General features: G+C 27.7%; 2 protein-coding genes across 6 annotated transcripts in view; one reads left to right on the top strand and one right to left on the bottom strand.

Annotated features, from left to right (window-relative positions):
- LOC132944474 (lysosomal-trafficking regulator-like) overlaps positions 1 to 21,667 on the top strand; it is a 29,874-nt gene extending 8,207 nt beyond the window's left edge. For all 4 annotated transcript variants that reach the window (XM_061013842.1, XM_061013841.1, XM_061013839.1 and 1 more), the window contains 43 exons: positions 3,294 to 3,444; positions 4,486 to 4,760; positions 4,820 to 6,954; positions 7,026 to 7,121; positions 7,968 to 8,125; positions 8,203 to 8,336; positions 8,712 to 8,822; positions 8,898 to 9,061; positions 9,140 to 9,255; positions 9,330 to 9,495; positions 9,555 to 9,722; positions 9,801 to 10,054; positions 10,116 to 10,478; positions 10,571 to 10,649; positions 10,996 to 11,186; positions 11,264 to 11,437; positions 11,525 to 11,806; positions 11,882 to 12,137; positions 12,204 to 12,310; positions 12,439 to 12,654; positions 12,731 to 12,937; positions 13,014 to 13,331; positions 13,397 to 13,600; positions 13,723 to 13,927; positions 13,991 to 14,167; positions 14,246 to 14,402; positions 14,951 to 15,089; positions 16,204 to 16,451; positions 16,700 to 16,921; positions 16,998 to 17,110; positions 17,176 to 17,387; positions 17,448 to 17,591; positions 17,651 to 17,895; positions 17,981 to 18,047; positions 18,106 to 18,237; positions 18,299 to 18,540; positions 18,619 to 18,920; positions 18,990 to 19,159; positions 19,244 to 19,467; positions 20,019 to 20,220; positions 20,282 to 20,499; positions 20,562 to 20,633; positions 20,698 to 21,667. In XM_061013842.1, coding sequence (XP_060869825.1) covers positions 3,294 to 3,444; positions 4,486 to 4,760; positions 4,820 to 6,954; positions 7,026 to 7,121; positions 7,968 to 8,125; positions 8,203 to 8,336; positions 8,712 to 8,822; positions 8,898 to 9,061; positions 9,140 to 9,255; positions 9,330 to 9,495; positions 9,555 to 9,722; positions 9,801 to 10,054; positions 10,116 to 10,478; positions 10,571 to 10,649; positions 10,996 to 11,186; positions 11,264 to 11,437; positions 11,525 to 11,806; positions 11,882 to 12,137; positions 12,204 to 12,310; positions 12,439 to 12,654; positions 12,731 to 12,937; positions 13,014 to 13,331; positions 13,397 to 13,600; positions 13,723 to 13,927; positions 13,991 to 14,167; positions 14,246 to 14,402; positions 14,951 to 15,089; positions 16,204 to 16,451; positions 16,700 to 16,921; positions 16,998 to 17,110; positions 17,176 to 17,387; positions 17,448 to 17,591; positions 17,651 to 17,895; positions 17,981 to 18,047; positions 18,106 to 18,237; positions 18,299 to 18,540; positions 18,619 to 18,920; positions 18,990 to 19,159; positions 19,244 to 19,467; positions 20,019 to 20,220; positions 20,282 to 20,499; positions 20,562 to 20,633; positions 20,698 to 20,827 — 9,946 coding nt within the window. In that variant the 3' untranslated portion in view covers positions 20,828 to 21,667. The remainder of the gene's footprint in view (positions 1 to 3,293; positions 3,445 to 4,485; positions 4,761 to 4,819; positions 6,955 to 7,025; positions 7,122 to 7,967; positions 8,126 to 8,202; positions 8,337 to 8,711; positions 8,823 to 8,897; positions 9,062 to 9,139; positions 9,256 to 9,329; positions 9,496 to 9,554; positions 9,723 to 9,800; positions 10,055 to 10,115; positions 10,479 to 10,570; positions 10,650 to 10,995; positions 11,187 to 11,263; positions 11,438 to 11,524; positions 11,807 to 11,881; positions 12,138 to 12,203; positions 12,311 to 12,438; positions 12,655 to 12,730; positions 12,938 to 13,013; positions 13,332 to 13,396; positions 13,601 to 13,722; positions 13,928 to 13,990; positions 14,168 to 14,245; positions 14,403 to 14,950; positions 15,090 to 16,203; positions 16,452 to 16,699; positions 16,922 to 16,997; positions 17,111 to 17,175; positions 17,388 to 17,447; positions 17,592 to 17,650; positions 17,896 to 17,980; positions 18,048 to 18,105; positions 18,238 to 18,298; positions 18,541 to 18,618; positions 18,921 to 18,989; positions 19,160 to 19,243; positions 19,468 to 20,018; positions 20,221 to 20,281; positions 20,500 to 20,561; positions 20,634 to 20,697) is intronic.
- Positions 21,668 to 22,055: 388 nt separating this feature from the next.
- Positions 22,056 to 24,868, bottom strand: LOC132944156 (3-hydroxyacyl-CoA dehydrogenase type-2-like). Of its 2 annotated transcripts, none has more exons than XM_061013354.1 (2): positions 24,711 to 24,868; positions 22,056 to 22,974 (listed from the first exon to the last, which is right to left on the bottom strand). In XM_061013354.1, exon 2 carries the CDS (start codon positions 22,954 to 22,956, stop codon positions 22,192 to 22,194), a length of 765 nt encoding a protein of 254 aa, XP_060869337.1. In that variant the 5' UTR covers positions 22,957 to 22,974; positions 24,711 to 24,868; the 3' UTR covers positions 22,056 to 22,191. The 2 variants fall into 2 exon arrangements, with proteins under 2 accessions (XP_060869337.1, XP_060869338.1); XM_061013355.1 differs by having other exon boundaries at positions 22,056 to 22,969; positions 24,711 to 24,865.
- Between the last annotated feature and the right edge of the window lie 88 nt (positions 24,869 to 24,956).

Below are 24,956 nucleotides of genomic sequence, written 5' to 3'. Positions count from 1 at the left end.
AAATAATAAATATTAAGCATTTATCTGTCTTTTGTTACAAATAATGAGGCTTTTTATTATGGCTTTTTCACTGGCTTTTTCAAATGTGTTTTTTTATACAAGTAACAATATAAATATTCTACTTCAATCTACTAAGTTTAAAACATTTTTATATTATCTTTGTACATAAGTTATTGAAATTATCAAAACAGATTCAAAAATATTTCTAATTTAATTAAATTTTCAATATATTTGCTTTTGTAGTATAAAATTTCTATAAAATACTATTTTAGATATTTTAATTCTTTTTTTTTGTTTTTTGTTTATTATGTATTATATTATTATGTATTACATAATCTTGTAAATAATTATCTTATAATAAGTGCAGATTGTATTAAGTAGTTAGGCTTGAGTGAAGTAATCATCCATGGAATTTCATTGCGTTGAGAGGTTAATTTTAGTTGCTTATAAGGTCACGACACCATTTGTGTTTTATTTTAGATATTATCGTTTGATAAGTACTGATCGCTGAAAATGATACACTAAGAAGTTTAGAACCTTTAATTTTGTATTAGATTTATCTTCGTTATTTATTGTACCTCTTATTTTTTAACTAAATAAACATCCTATAATTATTAAAAAGATCATTTTTAATCATTAATAATTAATATTTCAATTAAATAATATTTCATTTTAAAGTATAAACTGATATAGTCAAATAGTATTATTGAATCAGCATTATTTAAATTGTAGGTATGCTAAACTAATCAATAATTTTGTTACATTTTGTAATTTTTATCAAGTTTTTGCAAATAATAATCAAAAGTCCAAAGATGGCCAAATCATACTATTTATCTACGTTATTACACTTTTAAATGTAGCACAAAATATGTATAATACAAACAATTAATAGTAAATTTGCGTCTTTAAATTAATTTATACTATTCTCTTTCATAAATATTGATTTTAGTTATTTTAATACCTGTTATAAACTTTAGTCAGTAACGGTAGCCAGTAGGTACCTTGTGTTTCAGAATGATGTAGCATAGCATTTGTTATGTTAATTTTATTTACATGTAAATATATTTGATTCCCTTGGTCAACATTTCTTGGTAGGAAGTGATTTTAACGCTAAACATTCATAATGGGTCTGTATTTCAGAAACCTAAGAGGCAAAATACTCCAAAAAATTATCATCAATATACCATACAAGTTTATAAGTCCAAAAGACTCCACTTACTGGCCCCAACACCAAAACAGATACCCAGATACATGGGCGTATTTACAGCATAGATTGGGGATGGAATCCCCATGATTTTTTTTTTAGATTTAATTTTAGTGCGGTAGGCACTACTTTGCAATTTATTTAAGAAATAATGAATATATACACTGCTCAAGATCTTGCAACTTCAATACAATCTACTATATTTAAATCTATACATCCAAAATACTAGTCATAGAAAACCAATACAAACAATCAATCTCCACATCTTGCAAATATTATAAATCTAGTTTCTAAAAAACGGGGTGTGCGCTCTAAGTGGTTAAAATACTAGTATCCATTTGATAAAAAAAAAATTTAATCACCTAGTAAACACTTAAAAAAAAATGAATACTAAAACACAAATCTGAAGATTTTGAAAATAAAAACTTATATTTTAACCTAACAGACGGTTCTCTTTGGTAAACAACCAAAAATGTAATTATAATCAAAAGAACAAATCCCACCATTAACTGGTTCTTAGGCCATCTCCGATAAAATATTAATAAATATTCATGCCACATGCTGACATACTACCAAACACTGAACACTTAGAAACTATCAGACAATTCTGTCTATATCTCTCTATGCTTTCTCTCTATGGCATTACCTGATGAACATACCTCATCAAATGAAATATTATTTTTAATTAAAAAATTAAAAGATGATCTTATTAGGTACCAATAAAGTCCTCAAAAAACTTCCTCACAAACCATTATACTAATTACATTTTCAATGGTATGCTAAGACTGTCATATTTCCCATTAATATGGAAATTGTCAACTGTAATACTTATACTGAAACCAAATAAACCAAAGACTAGCCACCTCCTATAGACCAATATTTTCCGACTCAAGCTAAACTGTTCAAAAAAAATAATACTCAAAAGTATCAGACCTATAATGCAAACTCACAACAAGATCCCAAACTGTCATGAAAATCAAAGCTTTCAATCCTCACCAAACTTATTATGTATAAATCTATTTTGCAACCCATGTGGGCATATGCAATCCAAATTTGGGGCTGTGCTAAACTGTCCCAAATTTGCACTATACAAGCATTCCAATTAATGACTCTTTTTGTTAAGTACCTTAGCTTGGTTTGTATCTATCTCCACACTACACCTTGACCTTAAAATTGAATCAGTTGACCAAATAGCCACTAATCATTACAGATCTTTTTACTCCAAACTACATTCCCATACTAAACCATTAGTATCGCAAATTTCATCTAATACACAACTCATAAATCCCCCACCCCTTGAATATAGAGAACATATTGTAGAGATTTATTAATCTAAAGTGTATCACGTTGGGTTCCATCTCTGGTGGACCTCCCTCCTAGTATTATTCACAGTTAAAATGTATTTTAATTTTGGGGATGGCAAATGGGACGTAATTTTTTTAAATGCACTGCTTATAATGAATACATCTTAAATTTAACAACATTTTGCTCACAAGTATTTTTTTAGAAATTATAAACTGAATGTACTGAGGTTATTTTTGTACCAATGTAGTTCATGCAAACTATATATATTTCAATAATATATTTGTTTGCAAATAAGTTGTATATTTTAGATAATATATTAATTATATAATGTAAAATTAGGCAGCCAAACTTATATCTTGTTACATCTCTCTCTGATAATTGAAGTATGACTGTAAGTGCTGTAAATTTAAATAATTGTTGTTGTTTAGATACATAGACATTGTTTTTAGGACCAAAAAAAAAAACTTGCAACATTATTTATTCATTTATATGCATCTAGTAGATATGAATATAGTATAAGATAGGTCACTAGGATTTATTTCTGAGTTATAGAGAATATTTTTGGCTTATGACTTATTGAAATTTCATATTTCTATAATATATATATATTTACTATATATTACATAATATTGTTTTTAATTAGATTGAATTATGCATAGAGATCAAAATGAAACGTTAAAATACTGTTAATATAATATATTTAGTTTAAAATAGTTTGGCTATATTATAATAAATAACAAATAACAATGTATTTAATTAGATGTATACAAATTTGTGTTTTTAGTGTATCCAATGCAATAGTAGATCAATTACTTTTGGATATTGATCATGTATGTTCTGTATCTGGTGAAGAAGATTTATCTAGTTTGAAGAAATATATTTTAATTGAACGAGGATGGAGGTGTCTAACAGTTTTACATTTGCTTGGCACTCAAGTATAGTTATACATTTTCATTTGTTTATATTATATTAAATAAATTATAAAATACAATACTATTATATCAGTTTTATAAAGCCACGTCTGGACTCCAGACCAGAATATATTTTTTGCTTGTATTAGATACGTATCCCTGCTTAATGTTCAAGATGGGAAATCAGAAAAAATTTTTCTTTGGTCAGGACACTGCTTAAGGCGGCCCGGTGCCGATGCCTTTTTGACCTCAAAAATACACTCATTGGGAATAACACCGCCTTGTAAAACCAACCAAATTTCAACATTTTTTTTTTTTTAATTGCTAGAGGGAAATATTCTACAGCCTGCATCAATCTCTGTTTTTCAATATTCTATTCTCAAACTTTATAATATGTCTAAAAAAATACAATATAAAAAGCATTTTTCTACAAATTGTTTAATACAATTATTTGAAATAAAATACAAAATCAGAGATTGATGCGGGCTGTAGGAAGTCTTCTTCTTTCAGATAAAAAAATAGTCATCAAAATCCGACAATCCTGCAAAGCTTGAGAGTTATTCTTGTAAAGTCATTTTTTCGATATAATACACCCTATCAACCCTTTCTTAAATAAATATCGGGTAGTAGATTAGTGGAAAAGTCTTATAATTAAGGTGGCAACTAAAATATAAAATTTAATTTTCAAATTTTATAGAATTGTGGAAAAATTTGAAAAACTGGCACCAGGACCATTAAGAATAAATGAAAACACTTTTATGAAATTAAAGTTTCAAAATACTAATCAATATTTAAAAGAAAAGAAATAAATAATCACTTTACAATCTCCAAACCGTTTTTATTGCTACTATAGACAAATTCATACTTTATTAAATGATGTTCATTAATTTTTATACAATTTTTATGTTTTTATCAATAGTAAATTAAGTTTTGTTATCGGCGTTAATATGGATCAATTTTAGAATTTTCTAAATATTATAAAATATTTTTTAACATAAGATTCATACAACACTTAATTTAAATAATATTTATGAATTTCTAAAATTATTTGTCGTTCATTTTCAGGAAGTTCAACAACTAAAGGAATTGGCTAATGTCTTAGTATCAATTTTTACAATATTTAATGATGATGCTGATTGTAAAATAAGTTATGATGTTAAAAAGATCAATCCTTATATTTCTCCAACAGATGAAACAAATTTAAAACTTGATGATTTAATAAAGTTAACAAAATTTCAAGGGATGAAATCAAAATCAAAATCTCAACTTAATTCTATGTATGATAGATCAAGTCCTAGTATACCAAGATCTCGCCGAGTGAGCTCTGTGTCAGCAAATAGGTATGTTATTTATTATTTATAACTTAAATATATTAAAATCTTGTTATATTTTTTCATAGGATTAAAACTCATTCGTTGGAAGGGGATAAACCAAAAATGGTTGAGGAATCAAGCGAATCGGAAGCTCAAACTGCATTAGACATGATGAAATCGCCTAGTACACTACGTATTAGATTTAACCCAATGGACTTTGATTACTTCACAAATATTGTACGTAGTGAAGATGAACACAATGGGTCTGATGAAGAAGAAATTAACTTGTCCAAAAGAAGAAATTTGTATCCTGGTTATTTTTATGACGAACATATTAAATCTATTACCAGTCATACTTCAACTCCAAGCCAAATAAAGTTATTAGTATTAGATTTATTAACACAAATTGTATTGTTTGGTACACAGAACCCTTTAAAATATAATTTAAAAAGTAGTCACCAGTTTGTACCATTTATTGTTATGAAGTTTTCATTAGATAGTATATGTTTATCTCAGTTTGATGTCAGCAATAAAGATGATGATGTAATACAATCAAAAATGTTGTACAATATGGTTTTGGCTGTTAAAAAATTATATCAGTATCAAAATATCAGTGAAACAATTACTCAAGAAGGTATTGTACCATTATTGTTGCAAATTTTAGAAAATATAATGAACAAATCGAGAATAAACGAATTAAAAGAATATCCTTGTCGTCAAAAAATTCTTTTTGGTGTTGTGTGTGCACTACTGATGTTGTTCACATTGATGTTATTTGAGTGTAATTCATATAATAGTCATTTCCATTTTTTAAAACAAATTCGGGTAATGCTTGACTGCCAACGTGGCAAGCTAATTGAAAAATGTATTTCAATAATACTTAGTGTACGAGATCAAGACGCAGAACTTTCCACTAACCATGTTAAAATTGTTATAAATTTACTTGGTTTATTAGTGTTGAACATGAAGAAAATAAGACAACGTATGGTACATTTACAGCATTGTAACAAAATTAGACATAGACATTGCACTAAATCTATGTTGCATCATCATGACAATCTCTTTGGAGAAGTATATGTAAGTAGTTTAGTTCCATCTCAAGATACTGGCCAAAATTGTTGTGTTACTTCATTGTCAATGATTCTTATACGCCTTATGATCAACTTAGATAGTCAAGATAAAGAATTATGGTTTTATTTGGCTAAGTCAATTGGAGTAATAGGAATATGTTGTTGTGTGCCACTTTCTATAATTTTACCAAAGCTATTAAAAATGGTAGGTGACCATGACTATAAAAAGAGTTACATAATATTACAACTGATGGAGAAAACTTTATATCGAGATACAGGCGTTGCATACAAAGATAATTCTTGTAAGGTATGTTGTGATGGCGAAAACACTTCAGAAAGTAGTATGAATTCTTATGAAAAAAATAAGAAAAAGAAAGAACAAAAATGGATTACTTTTGAACTGTTTAGAAAATTATTGACTGGTTCAAGCACTAAACTATCATATACAATTGGATTACATTTGTCAAAAAATGCTTCAGTATTTATAAAGGATATTCAACATGTTATGTTGTTTCGTATATTTTATCCAGTATTTAAAACGAGTGAAAAATCATACAGGGAAAATAAGAATGATTCTGATCGTTTTTTAATAAATGTTTCGTTAAATATATTCAACATACTATTAGCTTCTCTAGATTTTACATCAGAATTTGATTCATTGAACGGTGTTAAATACTTAAAAGGTTTAATAACTGATCCAATTTTTACGAAATTGTCTTGTAATGTGTTGGAAACAAAAATCATGTCAAAAATGTGGACCTTGAATCAAATTAAAGCAACTCCAATTTTAATTACAGATAGTCAAGCAGAAGATTTAAATATTATTGTAACTGCAGTATTTAATTTAGTTGAATTATTTTGTGGCTATGTAATGAAACCACAGTCCATAAAAATTAATTTGAAATTTAAATACAGTTTATCAGCTTTGTCAGAATTCTTAAGAGAAGACTTGACTTTCAAAACTATAGATGAGTACCATGACTATAATAGTGTTATAATCAGATTGGGAGATTTATTTCAATGTTTAGCTAGACTATCATTGACATGTCCTCGAATTAGAAGTTATTTAAAAGTTTCATCTGTTGTATATCATTATGACACTCTTCTATCGGTTGTGTCTTTACTATTAACCAGGCCAATTAATGTGGAAGGTCAGTTGATTTTGTTATTTTACTTTACCTATTCAGTTTACTATATTTGTTTTCTATGTTATTATTTTCAGGTATGAATGTAGTTACACTTGAAGACAAAAATGTTATCAATTTAAAGCTTATTGAATGTTTACTAGTCTTAAATTTATCAATTTTTGAGGATAAAAGTAAGTGAAGGTATTAAACTGGACTTTGCATCTGAAATAAGGATTTCAGGCATTAGTATCGGGTATTTAAAACCAATATTGATACACTTTTAAATATTTAGGGTACCAACTACCTAAATTTAAACTCAAGTATTTTGTTTTGTTTGTAAGCATGTTGGGTATTATTTTTGAAAATATTTTTTATTTCACGTTTCATTGACTAATTGGTATAGTCCAGTAGCATCTAGTGAGTCCAGTGAGTCTAGATTGGAAGGACATTGAATAAAATGTGCATAATGACAATGTTATTAATATTCATATTTAGACAATATCATACCAAAAATAAACAAACCATAAATTAAAAATCACTAATGGATTGTAAAGAAACGGTAAGATAAGTCTCTCACAATAACCCTACCTGTTTTCCAATTCTACACACCACACTTGACAGAATTAAACAAATTTAACATTGTCTCATATTCATTTTTATATTGTAGGTATTTGAATGTTAGATTGAATCGCCACAACAGGCACCACCAGCCTGCAACTAGTCTCTACTCTAAGAATACTAAAAAAATAAAAAAGATGTTGATAAATATATATTATTTATTATATTTTATTACATTAAAGTTCATAGAAAAATATTTTATTTAAATATAATTTAACCAAATTATTCGTCCATATTCTTAATGGGTAGACAATGTCTTCTCATTGTTTGCTATGACGTTTTTCCACTGGTATTGTCATTATTTTGGATACTTCATGGCATCTGTTTAATTTGGGTGCAAAGTCTCGGTTTCAGACATCTAAATAAATTATTGTTTTTAATATATTATTAATTATTTTTACCATCATATTTGTATGTAGTTACATTGGATTCTCATATAAAGGATTTGTTGATTGAAGCTTTATCTAAAGGACACATTGGAATTAAACAAGTTTGTAGCTCCTTAATTAAGTGTGCTACAGTATCTTATAATCGACAAACTTCAAATTCTCTAACGACTGATCAATCATTAACTAGGGTATATTTTTATTATTTTTTTTTTAACAATTGATTTACTTTTGTATAATATAGTATAATTATGTGAATTCTAAATAGCTATTGGAGATAGAAACACCAGGCAAATCTGAATGGTTACCATTTGATGAAGATGATGATTTTATCTCTGGTGACGAAGGTTATGAAGCAGATATTGAGTTTCAAAGTTGGATAAATATTGACTCATCTGACAAGTAAATATAATTTTTAAACTGCATAGATTATTTTGATTTTGTCTAGTAACACACTTGGGAAGGGTTTTGGGTAGAAAACCTGGTTGTACATGTTACGATTTGTAGTAATCGCTGATTAATTATTTTATTCAAAATTTTTTTTTGATTTATTTACTGGTGGTTAAGTCGGCTATTGATTTGGATAACAACAATAAAAATAATAATTATAACTGTCGACTGTTGATGTTGTAATAGTCGAATAAATTTGTATGCCCCCCTCGCTGACTACGTGCTTGATTATATTTTATATTTTTTATCTTGGCTAATAGATAAGTACCAATGCAATATACTTAAATATTTACCAGTTATAAATGCATTACATTATTATATTTATAGAACTGCAGATGAGACGATTTCCTATAAAAATATTCACCCAGACACAAAAAAATTGAATATTATGCATCCAGCATTGTGTACTTTGGCTATAGACCTTATGACTTTTTCCAGGTAAATTTAAATTATATTAAAAATATTCCATCTTTTAATCTAATTAAATGTACAATCTTATTTTCTTAAATCTAGGAATCTTGATAATTTAGATGGAATAATTTATTGTTTACAAAGACTAATTGCTATTTGCAAAGACAATGACGAAAGTTGTATAAAACTCGCGAAAGAAGGACTTATTTCTAAATTGTTAAACTGTATTGAAGAACATGTTAATAATAATGAACGAACTGAGATTTGTGAGTATATATTTTGTATCTATAATTTAGTTTTGCTAATCTTTTATTTGACTAACCTACCTTTTTTTTTTTATACAGATGATTCAATTTATTCTTATATGATGGAACTTATTGCTTTAATGGCTTGTCATTATATAGAAACTTTTGAACTTGAGATGTACTTGAACTTGTTTAAAACATCTAATCCACCTCTTGTAAGATAACTTTCTAGTATAATTTATGTGTAATAGTAGTTCATGAAGTCTATTATTTATTTATTTAATAATAGAAGTTATTACTCCTGCCATTAATTTACGTGACTGATCATATACCAATCGCATGGCAACCATATTACAGTATTCAATTTCCTGCAAAATTAATCTCAGATTTGCCAATCAGTGATAGACCTGCAGAAGCATTAGCAATTTTAATTCGAGAAAACCATAAAGAAATTAGTATGAAAAAACCAATTACGTTTTAAATAAATACTAATTATTAATATATTTTATTTTAGGATTACTGACACCATGGTCTGTATTTGCTCTAAGCTTACCTATAAATACAGATCTTGGGTGGTCTGTATTATCAACAGGCTTTTCATTATCAATGTGGTTACGTTTAGATCGTGTGCATAAATGTTTAAGCATAAAGAGAAACAATTCTGCAGAATCTATCGGAAAAAGTAATGATATAACTTAATATTACTTTTATTAATATGGTTATAGTAGTATAGTATATTAATAAATAAAATGTATTTTAGCTCAACATTTGCAAAAAGAAACAAACAATTTAGATGATCTAACTCATGTATTTTCCATTGGATTTGATGCAATGCTTATAGAGTTTTGGTTGAACCCTTTAACCGATGGTTTTGTTGTAAGACTCACAAGACCAAATGAAAATAAATTTGAATTACTTTCTGAAGTAAACTTTAACAACTGTTTGGGTTCAATTGCCTGGCATCATGTTGCTATCAATGTAAATGGTATTAAAAAAGGAGACAAATTTATTGAGGTAAAATATTTAAAATTAAAATTTAATTTGTTCAATCTTCAGTAAATTGTATTTTTTTTAGATAACTCTTATAATAGATGGACTGTGTGAAAATAAAGCTAATCTATTGTTTAATGGATTTCTTATTAAGAAACCTCGGCCATCCAATGTTCTCTTAGGCGACACAAGAGATAATGCTTCCCCTTTTTCAATTGGAAACATTTTAATGTTCAGATTGCCTGTTCTAACAAAAGAATGTGCTAGCACTCTTGCAGCTTTTGGACCTGATTTAGAAAATTTGGCAGATTGTTCAAATAATCCATTAAAACCAAATTTTAGCATGTTGTTCAATGATTCAGTTTATAATTTAAATACATCTTTAAATTCTAATTTGGATTGGAATCAAATGTTGAAACAAAGTTTTGAAATCATTAAACCCCTGCAGGTAACTCAAATTAACTAAGATGATAGATTTGTTACGTTTGGAAATTTAATCTCAAGATAATTAATAAGTAAAATTGTTGGTATTTTGTTTAGGACGTGATATTATTGAGTTTCACTCCAAGACAACCACTCACAGTTTCTTTGTATTCTTTGACTCTTCCAAATCCCACTGGTAACATTTTTATTTAACTTTTATTTAACAAACAGTTAAGAATAATATAAGAAAAATAAATTTATAGCATTGAATGCTTTATATTATTTTAATTAGTAAACAGACTATTGATTATATTTTTTTTCTTTACTCTGCACGGAATAAGACTGACCTGCGCGTAGCGAACCGGTTTTGGTCTGCCACCTCGGTACATTGTTATTCCGCGCAGAGTATATATGGATATATTTAAATAATATTATACTTTATGCTTAGTAGGTACACAAACAAACTTATTATAATAAGTAATAAAATATAAATTATGAATAATTGATAATAAGTGTTTGATAATAGTTTTTGTATTATTTAGGTTCTTTATTTCCTCCTACTCAACCATTAATGTTCAAGATGACTGCATATGATTTACGTGCATGTCAGAGCCCGCCTCAGGTGATACCTACAGTAATTGTTAGTTCTTTTAAAGTGCTTGAGCCACATGGGTTACTGACTGTAGTCAATAAAATAGGAGGCATGCCTCTAATATTATTTTTATTTGCAAGGGTAAATAAATTATAATTTATATATTATTTAGTTCAAATACTTGGTTTTATGATAATTTATCATTATGTTTTAAACAGGTTATAGAATTTCATTCATCTTCTAATGATCAAGTAAAAGCGTTAAAAATTCTGTTGCATTTTGTACAATCTGATTCTAAATTATATTCAGAGTTTATTATACTTGATGGTTATAAATTATTAACAAAAGCTTTGATTTCATCAAAAATTCAACCTAGTTGTCCAATGCTAATGGTATATATATTTAATACTATTTACAATATCATAATAGAAATGTAGTTAGTGCTAAATAATTATACTTACATTTTATTTGATGGACAGGTCCTCCTGGAAGCAGGTTGTAATAAAAAGGGATCATTTGTTTATGTAAATGATGAATGGATTGTGAATATGTTTTATGAAGGAGTTTTGTTAAATACTTCTTTTATAAAAGAAGTAATTTTGCCATGTTGGAAGATATGGACTGCCAATAATCAACAGATTATACAGTATCTTTTTAAATTTTGTAAACATCTTTTGTCGTTGAACCATCCACATAGAAAATTTAATTTGAAACAAATTCAATCATCTGAATTATTAGAATCAATTTTATTGCAAATTAAGGTAGTTTTTTTTATAAAACTAGTTTTGTTATATTTATATTTTAAAAGATTTTTACTATAATTTTTTTGTCCATAGTGTCAATTATTGTTAGAAGATTCAAATGAAACTGCATTAATAGGATGTGTACAAAAAGATATGGTTGATTTTGTACAAAGTATTTTTGATTTACGAACAAATAAGAGTTATATTACTTTGATATTAGACTTCTTAATTGCTGTACATCCAAGTAAAAATTTGTACTTGCCTCATTTAAAAGCATCAGTATATTTTGTTCTATCTCCTCAATCAAGAATGTATGCCTCACCTGATCATCAAATTCATGTATCGTCAGGTATTTGTTTACTTTTTATACTAAAATATAATTATTTACCTTTAATTTTACATGTATTGTTTTTAGAATCCGAAGAGTATGATAGGAAATTTAATTTAAACGATTACTCAGAAACTGACTTTTCTGGTTCTATTGATACTCTCAGGTTAAATACAGAATTATTAAAACTCCAGGTAAAATAATTCATCTATTATAATATCCCCTTGTAATTCCTTAATAAGTTTATAAAATGTTTTATATTATTTCATTAGTGCAAAATTAAATTTCTGATTTGTTATATTAATTTATATTTTTATTGTAGGTACGGCAAGAGTTGTTAAAAAATAATAAAATAAATTCATCAAGAGCTAGTGAAGAAACATCAGAAAGTAGTGACCATTTTGTTCCAGAAGAAACTGGCCAGGATTCTGGTATAGACGGTAGTGTGAATGATGCCATAGCTATTAAAAACAATGAAGGGAATTTGTCTTTAGACTATGGTAATGCCTGTGAAGCAGAAGTGTACTTTGGAGCTCAAGTAAATCTATCATCTATAAATATTAAGTATTTCAATTTCTTTTAATATTATTAACATATAATTATGTTTAATCCAGAAAAAAATTAATGAAAAACAATTTAAATCTTCTGATTCGGAAAGTCACAGTGAGATGATTGAAGGTTTATTTTCTATACTAAGAAATGTTATAATTAATATTTCAAATTGTGTTCCCGGTAATGTTATTGATAAAATGTTTGACGCCGAGAAACTGGTGGTTTTACTCAATAATCCTAGTCCCTCAATTAAAATTATAATTTTAAAAGTAAGTTTGAAGTTAGTTTTGTTGATATTAACAGTTACGTATTATATTCATTAAACATTTTTAAATCTTGTTCCAGATAATAAGTGTGTTCTTACAACGATGTAGTTTATCATATGCTAAGAAATTTGTCACTAAATTTAAAGGATTTTATCAAATGGCAAATATATTGGCATTACATCAAACTACTGTGAATTTAGTTGACACTTGTGCTTCAATATTTACTGGTAGTTATTGGCTTCCTTTGGATCAACAGCTGCATTGGGACCAATCTGTGGAAATGGGTTCTTTTAATTTTTCGGCGGTTCCATTATTACTCTCGCTGTTACCAAAATCTACATTTAATTTGACATTGTGTACAAACATAGTTAACTTCTTTCTCAAACTCGTAACCAAAGTAAGAATTTCAGTATCAGTACAGTTAAATTTAAAACAAAACTATGGTTTCATGTGTGTTTATAGGTTCCGCAGTGTTTGCATACTATTTTAGAGTATGGTTTGGTCGAATGTCTATTAAAAACATTATCAGTAATAGCTAGTATTTACCCTACTTCTCAAAGCCATACAGACTTAAATAAGCAAGATGTACTTGTTGATGATATAAATTCATTATTAATAACATTGATTACTTCAGCTATTCATACTCCTGGTATACAAAATATTCAAGTGAGTTTTAATATTTCATCTAATTATTATTATCATTAATCTCATCATTAATTTCATCTTATAATATTATCATTATTATTATCATTAATGAATTAAACTAAATTATTTTTATTATTTTTCAGATTTTAAATGATTCTGTTTACCAGTGTCGTTATTTACAAAAAGCAGAAATACAAACATCAAGTGAGGGCGTCAAGTCTAACTTAACCTTAAGGGAAACTCAACGTTTTATTTTAGAATCTGGAATGGACACAATTCAAGACCTCATACAGACTCAACCACCTTTAGTTCCTGCTTTATCCCGGTTGAAGAAGAACCTGAGTTCTGGTATTTTACTTATTAAATATTTAACCATTCAAGTTGATTTTGTTATATTATTTTACATTTTAGTGTTATCTTTGAACAACCCAAAAGAAACAAATAACGTATCATCCATGTCGAACAGCGAATCAAGTCTTTTTAGTATCGTATCTAATAGTAATCGTCAAAGGTCTCTATCTAAAGCGGAATTAGTTGAAAGATACAAAAATATAATCATTCGTTCTGTTGAGTTTATTTTTGCTTCAAGTAAGTCAAATAATGTTCATAAACACATATAAACAGGTTGTTAGTTTTTATTTTATAATTTAAAAAAATGTTGTATAGATGAAAAAACAAGTGATGAAGTTACTCCTGAAGTAGCTTTTGGATGTCATTTATTCACAATTCTTCTGTACAATCTTACTAGTATTACACAAAACACAAGAGAACAAAGGCATCATCCATGGGTGTCTATTTACGGTGCTGCTCGTGATGTTATAAGGTAGGTACAAGAATTTAGTTTACATTTTCAATTGTTTTTTAACTATAGAAACCCTATATAATATGTAAATATGTGATATTAAAATAATTTAAAACTCAGTGGCAACCTTTATTATGTTTACCAATTTTTCGGAGACATTAAGTTACCAGTAATATGTTTTGTATCAAATGCTAGATTATCAACAGATATCAACAATTTAGATTTTTAACTTATTTTGTAACAGAAATTGGCAAAATGCATGATTTGTGGAGAACAAAAGTTTCAAACTATTGCATCTATGCCCATATGCATAGTCAAGTATGTGTTACATAAGACATGTTAAACTATGCCTTATGTGACATACATTTACTATGCATATGGACATAAGTCTTTCAATTCATGTTTTAATACTTAAAAATTAATTAATTTCAATTATTTTATCTGAGTTTCTCTATTTTTTTAAACATTAGATCTTTATTGTACCTATATGTATATAAATAATTTAAGTTAAGTTCATATAATTTGTAAAATAAGTATAAAATATAAGTTAAAAAAAAACTTTTTTTTAGATTGCAAGGTGCCAATTTATTAGTATGGCTTTTAAGTCCACATCAAACAACAAGGATACGTATTTTTGCTGTGAAATCATTATTAAATGAACCTAGATCTAAAGAATTGTTCAAAAACATAATATATATAAATCCTCAGGTATGTTATGTTTTTTGTTATTGATGTATATTGTGTACACAACGAGTGCTGGTTAACAACAGAACTTTATTGTCAGTACTGATAATAATAATTCAACATCTCTCTTTATCCAATATTGTTATTAACATTAAATAAATAAATTAAAGATTTGAAAATAAAAGAACACTAAGTCTTAAAAAAATCAAATAACTATATTTTATATAACTATAAAGTATCAATAAATTATTAATAAATAATACATTTATGACAAACGTAACATTAGGACAATGAATATATAACTATTAAGTAACAATATTAAACTATGAATTAATTGGTTAGGTTAGGTTGTTAGGTTAGGTGCTATGTTATGTACTTGTAAGACGGAGACAAAACATGTGAGTATCACTTTCTCTTAAGAGCTATATCTTTTAGGTGATTTTACACACCTACCACTTCTTGTATAGATTTGGTCCTTACTATTTTATTTTTGATTAACTTCCTCTCTTACTTCCTGATGCCTCCCGTTCTCTGAATTTTGTGTTTCACCAGTTCCCTGTATAACATTGTTAGATGAATCATCACAATATTACCGCTTTTTTGTACACATTTATTTCTAAAAGGTCTTAAATTATATAAATTCCTTTTAATAATTCTCCCATTTTCTTGTTTTATTTTGTATGATCTTAGCGTTTCTGCCTTCTTAACTACTATACTCATATAAAAATGTATAAAACTAAATGTATTGATGATTCAAAAAAGAAACCTTTATATTTTATAGTATTACAATTAATATATCAAAAATGTGCCTTTAAAGATTGTAATATTTGTTGCAAAATAAAATAACTTCAGAATAAACTATAAAGATTAATAAGACAAATATAGGTACTATTCAACTATTTTTATCCCAATAATAAAAAAAAACAAATGTATACGTTATCGGCACCTCATACTTCTAAATACATTTTTAATTTGATTAAAATTTGAGTAAAATAATAAAATTTAAATTAATAATTAATTTAAACATAATATTTATATTTATTATTATATTATATTAACGGTGTTATTGATGATTTCATATTATACAAATTAATAATAGTTTCAAAGAATTTATATGTATTTTAATTTACATTTTTAGATTGAACAAAGGTTTTATATTTATTTGTATTCATTGATGAGTGCTGATTTAACAGTACCTCTTACTGAAGAGGAAATGTGCACATGTGAAGCATTGAAGGAACACTTGATTGAATTAGAATTATTAACTGCTGACAGTAATGGAATTGTCTATGAAAATGAATGGATGAACCAGATAGACAAAGTTTTAGGACAAATGAATGTAGAATTAAACGGAATGGATATTAGTCAAAATGATAATATCATAAAGTATGTATATATTATTATATTTTTAATTATTTTTTAGGTTCTTTAAAACACTTAGCTTTATGTAACTCTTGTTGTAAAATGTCAGTTCATCTAGCAATGTTAAATGATTCAATTTAAATGGATTGACTGCTTTGGTCCTGTTATAAAATATAACTTAATTCAAGATTTTCTTTAGACCAACAAAAATGACAAATTTATCATAGTTTTTAAATTTTGTAATATTTTAAAATTCTGTTATATTTTTACAGAAGTGTTTGTAAATGGGACAACACAATAAAGTTGATTTGTAACTCTGCCATAGCAATTACAACGATTGTGTCAGATGAACAAAATTCCCATAGGAAACTTGTACTAGAAAAAACTAAACATAATTATAGAAATACTATACAAGCCACAATACGATGGAAATCTATTATCAATCAAATGTCCCACGAAAAGGCGCCATGGTATTTTCCAGAGTCATATCCAACGTAAACAGTATATCTTGTAAACAATATTCTGACATGATTTTTCTAAAGTTTATGTTCACATAACATATATTTTTAGATCATGGGAACTTAATCCAACAGAAGGACCTAGTAGAGTAAGAATTCGCCTTCAAAGGTGTCATTTAAACATTTTAAAAAGATTCTTTAAACCTGAATATTCGCAAAAAGCTGGTTAGTATTGTATTTTCATTTGTTATTGAATTTGAATTATTGTTAAAACTTAAATTTATTTTAAGAAAAAAATAATATCAAAGGACCTCTAGACTACTTAATATCAGATGATATGGAAGTTCCTGTTTCTTCTGCTGTCGTTGAGAGTTTATTGTCTCAAGAAAAAATATCGTACATGTGCACTGCAAAATTAGTACACCCATGGCAAAAAATTAAATGTGAAGTTCTAATCAGTGAAAATGCAATTTACATTGTTCCTACTGAAAACATATCAAATGTAACATTTTACAAAATAAATTAAATGCACAGACATTTATTTTTGTTTATATTATTATAGTTTCTACAAAATGATTATTCACATGTGCTTAAATTCGACGAAGTCAAAGAAATACATAACCGCAGATATTCACTTAAAGAAAAAGCTGTAGAAATATTTCTTACTAATGGAAAAACATTTTTAATTGCTTTTCATTCTCAGAAGGTACCAATTTATTTTTATTTTTATGTATTTCATTATGTAAAATTGGCATTTGTTCTCAGGAAAGAGATGAATTTGGAAGTTATTTATTGAATTTTCCATTGCCAAATCGTATCACCAATGAAATACTGAGTGAAACAGTTGATTTATGGAGGACACGTCAAATCACCAACATGGAATATTTATCAATTCTGAATAAAATGGCTGCACGTTCTTATAATGATTTAATGCAATATCCTGTTATGCCATTTGTTTTAGCTAGTTACAATACTACGGAATTAGATTTGAATCAGTTATCCACGTATAGGTAAATTATACGATAATATACAATAAAGACTGATTATACATTCATCATAAATAATTTAAACTATACATGTATTTTTCAATACTAGGGATTTGAGACGGCCTATGGCAATTCAGAATAAAAAGAAAGAAGCTCATTATATTCAACATTACAATGTAATATTTTTGATCCTTATCTGTGATTTAAGTTTACATGTAATTTATTTCATTTCAGTATTTGAAAGAAGATATCCATCACTTTGGAACTGATCCACATCACTATAGTTCACATTACAGTAATTCTGGTACAATATTACATTTCTTGATCAGAGTCCCTCCATACACACAAATGTTTATTAAATATCAAGTAATACAGTTAAATGTTCTCAATAAAACTATAGTTTATCCTAACATTTTTTTTGCTACAGGATAATAACTTTGATGTACCAGATCGATCATTTCATTCAATGGAAATTACCTGGCGTTTGTCGTCTGACGAATCAACTACTGACTTGAAGGAACTTGTACCAGAGTTTTACTACTTACCTGAAATGTTTATGAACTTTGAGCAATTAAATTTTGGAGTTAAACAATCCGGAGAAATTGTTGATTCTGTTAAATTACCAACCTGGGCTCAAAACGATCCAAGATTATTTGTACTTATTCAAAGGTAAATTAAATTAAATGAAATATTTATTTATACAACAATTTGATTTAATATTATTGGGATACTAATTAATGTTTAAAGGCAACTTCTGGAATCTGAAATAGTTAGTGAAAATTTACCACATTGGATAGACTTAATATTTGGTTACAAACAGACTGGTAAAGCGGCAATTGATGCAATCAATGTGTTTCATCCAGCTACTTATTATGGATCACATATAGAAGAGACAGAAGATCCAGTTGCGAGATCTGCTTTTAAAACTATGGTCAGCACTTATGGACAAACTCCAAGACAGTTATTTCGCTTTCCACACCCAATGACAGTTGATGATTACTCTCCCAAAAATGTGACAAAAAACACAAACTGTCGAAATGTTATTACAGGTAAAATGTTTCTTAGACTCTTTGATCATGTTTATTTTCCATTTGTTTTATTTCATATGTCTTTTATAGGCTTAAAAAATTTAAAATGGGGAAATTATGTCGGATCACCAGAGGAAAATGTCCCCATGTATATTTGGAAAAGAAAACACAAGACTCTGGTTACTAACTTTGTGCCCTTACTTACCAATGATGTATTTGGACTATCAAACAACTCTGCTTTACTCTTGACATATTCAAAAGTAATTATAATAACCATTGTTAAGTTAATGTTTATTTGAAAAACTATTGATTTTTTAATTTAATTTTTACTTATTATCTTTTAGGAAAAATCATTAACATTACTAAATGAAGGAGTTACTGTAATGGCTGCAGCAATACTTACTTGGAGTGAATTTGACAGTGTGGTTAGAATTAAACAGCGCAAAGAAGCTCCCTCTAAACCAGCGTTCAAATTTTTTTCTACAGACAACATCAGTACTATAGTCACAGCACCACACTGTCCTTATGTTTGGATTGGTTTTGAATCTGGAATCATACATGTATACAAGTAATAAAATACTTGATTAAACTTATGTTTGATTTTTGTAGAGTCTGTTATAAAATAGTTTATTAACAGTGGTGGTTCTAGTGTACCTGTGTACGATCATGGTGGGCGGCAGCTGCCTGTACCAACATTTCTGGTGACACTTATTGAAAAATTAAAAAATATACCCACTTTTAATATTATTGAGTATTTGTGGAAATAAACATAAATATTTTATTATGAAAATATTTGGAGCAGAAGGAATTTTATTCATAATTAAGACCTATTTATAACTGTACTGTTGCGCATATGAAACTTTAGTCCTATATTCTATTCAAGTTAAGTAACATAGTTAGCGGCTGACTTGTGCTTAAGAACGTGTATTACACGGCAGGTATATAGAATATAGATAGTTGACTCGGTGGGGTTACAAAAGTTGTTGCCTGACACCGCTAACTATGGTTCATAACAGAGTATAGAACCGAGCCTGCTTATTTTAAGTGGCAACGTAACTTATCTAAAAATGAAATATTGTTTAACTTATAAATTGGAACTTAATGTGTGATCTATTTCAGATTTTATTTTGACATAATTGTTGGTAATGTTGAGATATTTAAAGAACCGACTGTTCTTGTTGGCCATCGAGCAAAAATATCTTGTATAGCGTTGAGTCCAGCATTTAGTATTGCTGTTAGCTGTGATAGCGAAGGAACTGCAATTATTTGGGATCTAAATGATATTGCATACGTGAGATCACTGGAGCCCATGACGTCCCCAGTAATAAAATATTTTGAACATTTTGTATTATGATTTAAATCAATACTATCGTTTTGTCTAGATAAATTTAGTTTCCATCAATGAAATTCTTGGTGATATTGTTACAATTGCCTATAACTATAATAGTGGAAAATCAATTATGACACTTCAAACTATAAACGCCTCGTATATTGGAAGTATAGAAAGTGATAAAAAAATTACAGCAGTATGCTTTTCCAATGCTCCCGAAGGAATATCGGTTAATATTATCGCAACAGGATTAGAAGATGGGAGTGTTAAGTAATTACAGCTGAAATAAGTAAATTTTACATGTGGTTTAATATGCGTTTATCCCTTATCAGATTATGGAGCACGTGGGATTTGTCTTTTGTTAACGAAATACCAATTATTCATTTTGATGGAGCAGTCATAGCGTAAGTTGTGTAAATAAACCTTTTAAGTTTCTATTGTTTAATTTGAATTTTGGTGAACTTGTAGTATTATCTATTCGAGTGATTCTCAACATTTATACATATCAACAGAAGATGGAACAGTGACAATTTGGGAGTCTGCTGGCGCTAAGCGAATTAGTAAAACGCCCAAATTTTTAAATCTTAGCATGCAATAAAACAAGATGGGTTCATGTATTGTGGTCTGAGGCTCTTCAACATAGTATTATAATAAGACTGGTGCACCTACAAATAAGTATAATATAATGAATATTTTACAAGCGAAGAGATTAAGAGACAGTTTAAAGTTTACGTATTGATATTGGTTTTTTAAAAAATTTTCCTATTTGATTTTATTGTAAATACATAATTGAATTGTAGATTTATATTTATGTTAAAAATAATTTATTTTTTTTTTACTTTTGAATGTTTAGAAAAATTACACCTTTTGTTTTTTTTACAAAGTATTAATATAAACATATTACATTATTATTTATATTTTAAGAGTATTTTATATAATATACTGTTGATTTTTGGTTTAAGTTTCAAAGTGTATAAATCTGAATCGATTATTTACATATTTTTACATGAGAAATCAGGTATAATGATAGAAATTATCTTGTGGCCCCACAAACAAACCATTCATAAGTGCGTGTACTATAGTTTCTTTTCAGGATTTACGTGTAGGTACAAATAAGTGCTACAGCAATATTATAACTGACACATATAAAAGTTGTTAAAATGGTTTCTACTTTAATGGTATTTGTTAATTGTATCTAAACATGTACATTCAAATTATTATTGTGTATGTTTTTAGTTTTAAATTAGACCATATTTATTATTATATAATATATATATATTATAGTTATATTCCAAATTAAAATTTTTTTATTTGAGTTTTATACTTAATTTTAATTAAAATTTATGTTATTACTTATTATATAATATTAACAGAGAAACAATTTAATAATGTTTTAAAGTATTATTATTGAAAAATATATTTAAATTAATTATACTTATTTTATGTTCAATGTTTTTCTTTATTAATATTGGTTGTAGATGTATTTTTTGAGTGATTTGTATTACTAATTATGTGTGAAAACAGTTCTGTTTATAAAAAATTATTATATATTCTTATATGATTCTGTGGAAGTTTAACTCCAAGCATCACGTTTAAAGATTTAGGTGGCTCATTTAAATTCATAAATATTAAAATATAATATATTATACAGGTATCCTCTCAATTACAACTTTTCCTTCTTATGACGGTAAAAATGATAAATCGGCAATCAGTAGCCTACATTGATTAACCGTGCACATACATATAATATATATTATGGCTTATGGTATGACATATCTCGTATGTGATAATGCAATTTCTGTATAATAAAAAAAAAACACTCAACATAAAAATGATAAATACATTTTATTTTACTATTTATTGACAACTACTAAAATTAAACATATTATTAAACATTAATAATATATTATTATAATAAGAAGCACAAACTTAATATATATTACGATAGGTACTAAAAATGATTTAGATAAATCTGATTCCGCCGTCTATTCTAATAACTTCTCCATTTAGAAATGGATTATTGACAATGCTTACAACAAGATTTGCAAATTCTTCTGGTTGCCCTAATCTTTTAGGAAATGGTGTCATATCTGCAAAATAGTTTTTAACTTTGTCTGGTAAATGATTTATTAAAGGAGTGTCGAATAGTCCTGGAGCTATTGAACAATGTCTAATGCCTTGAGATGCCATATCCCTTGCGAGAGGTAATGTCATTGCAGCAATAGCTCCTTTGCTGGCTGCAAAAGCAACTTGGCCCATTTGCCCATCATAAGCAGAATATCCTGATGTATTGATCACAACTCCTCGTTGACCATTTTCGTCAATTTCGTTATTTCCCATCAGAGCGGCACCTAATCGGATAACATTGAAACTACCTACAGTATTTACCATAAGTACATCGGTAAATTCTTCTAAGCTGTGGGCACTGCTTTTGTTGAAATTAAATACTTTACGTGCAATACTTATACCAGCACAATTGACGATTAAGTTTAATTTTCCATGGAGTTTTTTACACGTGTCAATAGCATTCTGAACATCAGTTTCAGATCGTACGTCAGTTGGAACGAAATTAGTGTTGGGACCAATTGTTTCAGCAACACTTTTTCCTTCTGATGACTGTAAGTCACACATTATTACTTTGTATCCATCTTTTACAAGCCGTTCAACAGTGGCTTTTCCTAATCCGGAAGCAGCTCCTGTGACTAAACTTACAAGAGCCTTAGACATGTTGAATTTTATACTATTCTGAAAAAAAAAAATTGTTGATTAAAATATTTATAAGGACATAATAATAATATTTTATTCAAATGGATTCAAATATATAGTATACTATATAAATAAAAATGGGCCTACGCCTAGTGTTACAGAATATTTATATACATAATAGATTTAGATTATAGGTACATTACAACAAATAAATATAGAGTAAGAATATATAAAAACAAAGTAAACATACAATTAATTAGTAATAAGTAATAACAGCTTAAAATTAACTGTTGGTATAGAGCATACCACAATACAAAATTTAAAATTTTGAATAGGAGCGCGAGGAAGTTGATGTTGGTGTTCTTGTTGCAATGGGGGAGTTAGTGGGATAGTTTGTGTAGTAATGTGGTATATAAACAATATGATTTTTTAAATTCTGATGAAAAGGTGTCAGAACTAAATCCTTAAACTTTTAGAGCTTTTATAATAGTGCTCTCTATATGTTGATTAAAATTATTTGAAAAGATAACACACCAAGATTTTTGATACATAAAACTGATTCGAGTTGATTATTATTTATAGAATATGCAAATTTTATAGGTGTTCATGACCCATAGAAACTTATCGAGTAGAATTTAAAAATGTTATAACTCATGCCTCGTTTTTGACCACAATCAAATAAAATATTCAATTAATTTTGTAAAATATAACAGTTATCAATTGAGGAAACACAAATATACATTTTTGAGTCTTTCACAAATAACAGAAATTGACTATTTAAGAGGGCTGAGGAGATATCATTACTACATATAACTATGTTAGGAATAAAAGTGAAGATAAATAACCTTCTTCGGGAGTGCCAAATGCAACTAGCGCTGTGATAGAAAAGAAATATTGCGCTCCAGTAAATTGAAATCTATTAGTTACTTAAATAAGACTTGAGGGGATGTTACAGTGTACATTTGTTGTCTTTGTCTTACAATTGTGTAACATAGTAAATGTTACACTCTAAAGATCATGTTTAGCTCCGTTAGTTTAAAAATTAGAGTGAATTGAACTCTTATAACATTTAAAGGTAAGATTATTATCTAAGAGGTCAATTTGGAGAACGGAGCTTCCCATATGTATATGTGGACCCAAAATACATCCAAATACAGCGTAAAAATAGAAATAATAGTTAAAAAATAAATAAAAAAAATCAATTATTGTTAATAAACATAAAAATATCTACATCATATGTGGTAGACAGCATTAAAAAAAAATATTTCCCTTCCACGGTTAGGCCTATGAATAGCCTTAAACTATGATAGTAATGGGTCACTAAAGCCTACCCGCTGAAGTGCAATAAACAGTAGTTCATAATTCATAAATCATGATCAACCCGGTCGAAATGATTATTCTTATATATGAACAAAAATGTATGGAGAATCAGACAGTGTAAACGTGTAGTGTCACTAAATAATCGGGTTGTTGGGACTAAAATAAAAGACATGTCGGAATCCGATACAAATTTGAATAGAAACTTATTGATACTTCTAAAAACTTTAGATCCATTATTGTCTGAGGTTTTGGGCATGTGTGTGTGTGTGTGCTGCTATTGAAACAACTAACTAATTTATATTAGAAAGTACCGTAAAGCATCTATAAAAATCGTTGTTTTAATTTGAAACTGGACAAGGGTTTACGTTTGGGTTTTCGGTAAATTCGACCTTTGCATAAGGTACCTTATGTATATCACTAACATCAAACATTAAAATGTTTAAATTGGTACTCACATTTTGTGTGGGAAAAACAACTGTCGTAAACAAAAAACATTTGAGCAGGCATATGGTACGGGAGTATAATAAATAAAATCTAAATTTTCAGTTAATGGCCATAGTGTAAAGTATTTGCTATAACCGAGAACTCACTATACTATTCACAATTCGTTATTACATAGAAATACATCTAACGCACGTGACCAAGTCCACTGGCGGCCACCAAAGTGACATTTCTTATCTACGAACTTATGATCGCCGGCA

This window comes from Metopolophium dirhodum, chromosome 5 (genome assembly GCF_019925205.1).
Source record: "Metopolophium dirhodum isolate CAU chromosome 5, ASM1992520v1, whole genome shotgun sequence".
In the NCBI taxonomy this organism is placed as follows: domain Eukaryota; kingdom Metazoa; phylum Arthropoda; class Insecta; order Hemiptera; family Aphididae; genus Metopolophium; species Metopolophium dirhodum.
The sequence above is the reverse complement of the archived record's forward strand: the minus strand, read 5'-3'. Positions and strand labels throughout refer to the sequence as shown.

Excerpts from the sequence above, each read along its gene's own strand:
- LOC132944156 (XM_061013354.1), bottom strand. The coding sequence starts at position 22,956 with ATGTCTAAGGCTCTTGTAAGTTTAGTCACAGGAGCTGCTTCCGGATTA.